Source organism: Antrostomus carolinensis, unplaced genomic scaffold (assembly GCF_000700745.2).
Source record: "Antrostomus carolinensis isolate BGI_N321 unplaced genomic scaffold, ASM70074v2 scaffold53209, whole genome shotgun sequence".
Lineage (NCBI taxonomy): Eukaryota > Metazoa > Chordata > Aves > Caprimulgiformes > Caprimulgidae > Antrostomus > Antrostomus carolinensis.
Window position 1 is genome coordinate 34,829 of NW_010337493.1, and position 6,782 is coordinate 41,610.

Genomic DNA, 6,782 nt, shown 5'->3' on the forward strand with positions numbered 1-6,782 from the left:
GCTTGAATTAAGATTTTTTTCATAGCAGGGACAAAAGGGAGAGATCTCATCTTGCAAAGAAGAAAGTCGTAACATTCAGATGTGTCCTAGTACATGGTTTGAAGGCGGAGGGGAAGTCAAGTTATGCATGACTTTGGGTAGTGGGTAGTGGATGCCTCTTTGTGAGAGACAGTGTACCTGGAGAACTGTTCATGTAGTCATGCTGAGTTTCAGCTGACATCTGAGCATACACAAGGACTTCTGAGGTCAAGTTACTAGTTTAAAGAGGAATAAAACACAAACTGGAATACAGACTTCACAGTCATCAGAATAAAGTGTTTGATAACGTTTATCACACTGCAGTGCCTAAGACACCAATTTCTTCTTCAGGTACAGTGGAGAATAACTATGCCAGTGAGTTTTGTGTTTCATTGGCAGACTCATAACTTTTACTTTATAAGAACTGTATTCAGTTCTAAATTCTAGAAACAGCGCTAAGTGAGCTTTCGGATACAATTCTCTTTCTAAGTAGTGATTTTACTAAATAGAGCACTTTCTTTATTCCCCTTTTGCTTCTGTTTTCAGGGCAAGGCATTTCAGAGAGAGCATAAAATTTATCCATGAGTGCCGGCTCACAGGTGAAGGCTGCCTAGTTCATTGGTATGTATACCACTTGCTAAAAAAAACTTCTCAAGGATTTCTCTACCTTGATTTGGATGTTCGTCATTTTAATGATGTTAGTGTTCATCTCCATTTTATAGCAAAATCCTCTTGGACTGAAATGCTTGCTTTATTTAAAGAGCCCCAGAAGATTTGCAAATGCTATTAAAGCCTCATGCTTGGACATTTGAGTCACTGGGGTGGGCAGCTGCCTGGAGATAAAAGGAGCCCAAGAAATTCTTCTTGACCTTTTCTTCTTATCAGACCTTTTAGTAGGATTGAGTTGACTAGAGATGCATGGACTAGACATGTATTATTTATTTCCCTTTATTTTAATCACTGTATTTCTAAATGTGATTTACATAATCATCATAATTTGATTAGATTCTAAAACAGCTATTTTGGTGACTTCAGAGTTGTTAAAAAAAATTTCCTATGAACAGAAATTGACTTTTTTTCCCTTTTTTCTTTAAGCTGCTGAAGCATTCAAATGTTGCATTTGTAAATAGCAAGTCTGATTAGAGAGATGCTCCTGGGACTGTAGAGAATAGAAAAGGAAATCCCACCCTGGGTTTTTTCTTGCTCTCTTCTATTGGTTGTAGTCTTTCTGCTGTATATCCAAGTTGCATATCTGAGTCTATATCTGGAATCAAGAGTCATCTCATGATTTGAACACTGGACTTATACACAAGTCCTGAGCATAAATCCTCAGTTTGCTACTGACTCATGATAGGGCTGCGGACAAGTAATTTAGTCAGTCTCCATGTATGTAAAACAGGGATGGTTAGTCTGAATTCTGATAGAGTTTTAAAAACATATATTTGAATTTGTGAAGCATTTCAAAAGCATAAAATGTACTTGAAATGCCAAGTGGAAGAGTCTGATACAAATGTAACTCAAACACATTCTTTATACTCACAATAGTAACAGTTGGGAGTATTTTGTCCAGTGCTGTCAAACCTGTAACAGTGAATGGTTCTTACTTTATCCCAGTGTTTCATGCGGAGAAACTGGAGTCCTGAGAGTTGAAGTTGTACAGGACGTGGCTAGCAGAAAGAGGAGAAGAACTCAAGCAACCAGACATATGTATTTTAACAGTTCAGTTAAAGTTGATTTTGGCCCCATGAAATTGAAGCCTTTATTCATGGTTGAGATGGAACTGTCTTATTTCACTACTCTGATCTATATAACCAGAAGAAAGTGGGTGACTTATTTCTATCTTATTAAAAACCAAATCTAACTTAGAACATGTACACTGTCCCCTGCTTTTGTGAAGATTTAATATTTATTTCTTCCTTTCCTGTCTCATTAATGCTCAGAACCCACTTTATCAATCTTGTAATAGATTTTTTTTGATACATTTGAAAAAGCAGCACCAAAGCCCTTTAACTGAAATACTGCAATATTTCTTCCTTGTGGCAAGCAACACAGCAGTCTGCTGTGATGTTGGGAAGTGATGCTTTGAACTGGGATAGATGAAGTATAGCATGACTTCAGCTTATTGCAATTCCCTTTTCACACAGCCTTGCAGGTGTCTCCAGGAGTGTAACATTGGTGGTTGCCTACATCATGACCATCACCGACTTTGGTTGGGAAGATGCACTGTCTGTTGTCCGCGCAGCGAGATCCTGTGCCAATCCTAACATGGGCTTCCAGAGGCAGCTACAGGAGTTTGAAAAACATGATGTTGATCAGGTAAATGAACTACAAACAAATCAGCTGTGAAACACAACCCCAGGTCAGATCATGGGGTACTTCCCATTATTTTATGGCCTGGGTGGTTTATCTGACTCCTTGTTTTTGCTTTGAGAAAGTGGCTTCTTGGCCAAGCATGTTCCACTGGGGAAGCGCGGATAGAACTGGAGGTATCGGGGAATGCTGGATGGGAGAAGAGATGAAGCACAACATCTAAACATCTCCTGCCCAGCTCTGCTCTCAATCTAGTGATTCTTTACTGTGAGGGTAACAGATCACTGGAACAGGCTGCCCAGGGAGGTTGTGGGGTCTCCTTCTCCGGAGACATTCAAGACCCGCCTGGACGCCTTCCTGTGTGATCTCATTTAGGTTCCTGCTCCAGCAGGGGGATTGGACTAGATGATCTTTTGAGGTCCCTTCCAATCCCTAACATTCTGTGATTCTGTGTGTGATTCTGTGATTGCTTCATGTGTGCTAAGATACAATACAAGACTGTCACCTTTAGAGGTGTAGAAACTAAAGAGTGAGTTGCTCAGAATGCAGCAGAAAGACCAACCTATAAGTATTAGTTGCATAAAAATAGTGGGTTTCCCTCCAGCACATGCATTTGGAATAATAAGCAGGAAATAAATAATCAGAAATCTTTGCTATCCAGGAGTTAAACTAGGTTCTCATTATAATTTACATGTCCTGTTCCCCCCACCTTCTGTGACTGAGACTTAATAAATTTTCTGATGTGTAGAACAGTCTCAAATCTTACCCTTTTTTTCTTCTTAGCCTTTGAAGGTTTGTAGGACTAGGAGAACTGAGGAAACAGTAAGACTGCAAAGTGGTTTTCATAAAACAAAAATTAGTTTCTTACCCTTAAAAAGAACCATCCCACGCAAAAGACCTGCTCCCTGTGGGTGATCAGTGACTTCCACTTATGTTAACAACCTACTCTGGCTGTCCCCTCCATTTTCCATTGCTCAGCATGTTGCTGTTCTCTGGGCTTTTGTGCCTATTGTGCTTACTAAAAATCAACAACAACAACAGAGGCAAACCAAAATCAGAAAGCAAAATGCATGAGGCAAAGGATGTTGGGTTTTTTTTTTATTCCATCTCTGTCATTCTGCTGCAGAAAGCTCAGAGTTTAGAAATTACCATTTGTTTTGCATGATGCAGTTTGCAACTGTAAATATTTGCGTTCTTTTAATATTTAACTGAATGTTTCCTGGATCGTTTGGAACTGGGGTAAATGGCAGAGTAACTGATTTTTAAGAGACAAAAGTCAGAGGGGGACTTTCCAGACTTGTCTCCTTCCTCCCTTACAGTCATTTCTACTCTAATTGGTCTGGGCTAACAGCAATGACAATTAAGGCTATATGCAAATAGCTTGATAAAGACAGTAATGTCTCTCTTTTTTCATCCACCATGGACGGCACATTCTGCCTTTTTTTCACTGAGGGGGAGGCTGTAGGTTGCAAAAAGAAATATCCACCTGTAGTCACAGGCTGGGCTGTAGTTTCCTACTGTCTCTTAACAGCAACCACATCCTTAGCAGGTGTCTGTTTACACACCTGATTTGAGTGGAATAATGCCATCTGCCAAGGGTGTGAACTTTTTTCTGATTTCAGCAGCATGAGTGTTTTGCTGTGCCACTATAGGGTGGTATTCTGTGGGGTTTCTGGAATGGAATCCTTTAGATCTTGGGGAAGGGGTTTACTCACTGAGGTCATAACATGGTTTGTACCAATTCCAGACTTCCACGTGGTAGACTAAAGCTTAAGCTTTGACTCAGAACCTTAGGATCTTTTAGGAATGTTGAGGTCTTGTCTCCCAGTGTCCTAGTAAATGGTCTTACAGATAAAGCTGATAAAACAGGACAAAGCTATGAAAGTTAAGGCTTGAAAAATGGTCACAGGAATATTATCCCCACTGGGACAGAACAGCTGGGATTTGCGTCTACTTGCTGCTTGTGCAGAGAAGAGCAACAAGGTTGCCAGGATTGACTAAATGGCCTCAAATTCTTTAACTGGCAAAGAACTTAGAGAGGGATGTGATAAAGGTCTATAAAGTTGAGTGGAATAGAGAAAGTAAACAAGTATGATTTCCACTCTTCCCTGTAATGTAGAGGAAGATATCAATTGGCAGGTCCCAATCAAGGAAAAGGAGGACTTTTTATACTGTATGTACTTACGGAGCTTGTTGGCATCCAGATATCTTGTGGTAAAAAATTGTGGGCTCAGAAAGTGATCTCATGGCAGAAAAAATCATTTGTTGCTATCAAAAACGAAGACACTGCCTCAGCCTCCGAAAGTACCTGAGCTGAAAATTGCTAAATGCTGAAGAATTGAGCAGGGAAAAGGTCCCAGCATTATTGCCCTGCCATTGCCTGATTCTTTGGCATTTACATCTGGCTTCTACAGAGCCTGACTGACCTTCAACTGGACCTGGTACATGGTAACAGATGTTCAGCCATATTCAGTCATTCGTGTCAATAACATATAGGGTCCAATTCTATAGCTTTTAAAGCTCCTGGTCTTTTTCTTACTAGAAGATACCTTCCCTGATATCTACAGCACTTTTTTTTTTTTTACTACTGGGGTTTGTGGGCTCAGGATGAAAAACCTATGAGTGGTTCACTTTCTGATACTCTATTTTCTTGTGGCCTGTTGTGACTTAGTCAAGTTGGCTGGTCATATTAGCTTGCATGCTTATTCATCTCATGCAAGAGGAGGAAGGTGCTTTTAAGTCTAGGATGTCCTCGCCTGGTGGATGTCCCTTACTATGTATTGCTTTGGTCAGCCAAGCTGTTAGGCAAGTGTCTCACTTTTGGGGATGTAAAGTATCTCAGTGATTTCAAATCTGTGTTCCTGTGCCTATGTATTCTTTGCTGCTATTGAAGGATGTGCAATATTTGGAACACTTGTCTTTAAACTTGTGTTCTTAAAGGCTCTTGAAATTCTGTAGGACAGGAGGGAGTGTTACTTCTGCATCAGTCCCATGTTATTGTTTCATCTTACCGTGTACGTATGTTCAATTTCTGCAGTTCAGGCAATGGCTGAAAGAAGAATACGGGGAAAACTCTTCTCAGGATCTGCAAGAAGCCAAAAATCTTCTGAGCAAATATAAAGAGCAGGCAGAGTTGCAGCAGAATACTGGAGGAAGACAGTGGAATAACAACTTCTCATCTGTGCCATCTCTCTCATACAGCAACTACACAACAGAGACCTAATCATAGGAAGTTGATAATTTTTTCTTTCTAATTTTGAAAAACATCTTGCCATAATTTCCATCCCATCTTCAAGACTCTCAGCAGTAATCATGCAAACAGTTGATTTGTAGAAAGCTCCTTGATGATGAAAATAACTACATTATGTGTGTGTGTATGAGTGTGTTTGACACAGTTTTATAATAAGTTTGGGCAGGATCAAGCTCTCTGTATACCCAGAGACATGATCCAGTTGCTGTGGCTGAGCCAGTTTGCCAGTCAGCCACAGCAGTTGTCCCCGTATGCCCACGTTGCCTGGCATTTGCTGTGAGGTTAGCTCAACTCCTTTCGTTGTAGGCTAGCAAAGGGCTCTGGGAGATGAAGTCTGGTGATTCAAGCTGTGGCAGTTTGACATCTCTGCACTATTAATGTGGCAAAGATGTTATTGCACCTGAGGGACGGAACTCAAGTCTGTGTTTCTGCTCCTGTTCACAGTCCATTGGCACGTAATACCGTGGAGGTGGGCTTGAACTTCAATGCTAGGCTGCCAACTGGAGCAGGTGAGATATGGGTACATGTACCTTTCTACCAACAGTAGCATCTAGAGGAGAAGTGGGACAGACAGCTCTGAGTAATAACATCTTCAACTGCCACAGTTGTACTTGCTTCAGTGCACGTGAGACAGAGCTGTCAGTAGAGCTGCCACAGACCAAGAGCACCGAGACTGTTACCACAGCTCAGCTGATGTGCAGTGATTTAAGCCATGGTCCCTTGATTGTGCATCTGGTCTTCCAACATAAGCTTCTCTGGAGAATAGTTTATCAGGTCTCCAGTGCTGCTGAACTTCATTCCCTGTGGAACACGTGCCTCTTCAACACATGCCCCTGCGCACATGATAACGTGTCTCCAAAGAGTGGGCTCAGTGTGAGTGCGAGCACCTGTTTCTTTGCTTGTGCTGTGGTTTGCTCTTTGACTTCAGCTACCTCAAAAATGCTGTTCTTGTCGTTGTGGTTGTAAACGCAACCTTGAAAATTGCCTTGTGTAATCTTAATCTGACACTGAGTGAAGTAAGTGGGTATGTGTGTGTGTGACAGAGTGTGTGTGTGTGCATGTATATTTCACAAATGTCTGTATTTGAGAAGTTTATTGTTTTCTTTTAAAATTGCCCATATTTCTCACTGGTTTAAAAATTGAGTTGTTTGAATTGAACTTTCTGCCATTTTAAAACCACTATATATTTTGCTGTGATCAGATT

General features: G+C 40.9%; 1 protein-coding gene across 1 annotated transcript in view; it reads left to right on the forward strand.

Annotated features, from left to right (window-relative positions):
- Positions 1 to 6,231, forward strand: part of DUSP22 (dual specificity phosphatase 22) — a 36,763-nt gene extending 30,532 nt beyond the window's left edge. Inside the window, exons 6-8 of the mRNA XM_029086780.1 lie at positions 565 to 639; positions 2,163 to 2,334; positions 5,366 to 6,231. Of these exons, the coding sequence (XP_028942613.1) occupies positions 565 to 639; positions 2,163 to 2,334; positions 5,366 to 5,551 (433 nt within the window). The 3' untranslated portion in view covers positions 5,552 to 6,231. The remainder of the gene's footprint in view (positions 1 to 564; positions 640 to 2,162; positions 2,335 to 5,365) is intronic.
- Positions 6,232 to 6,782: the final 551 nt, after the last annotated feature.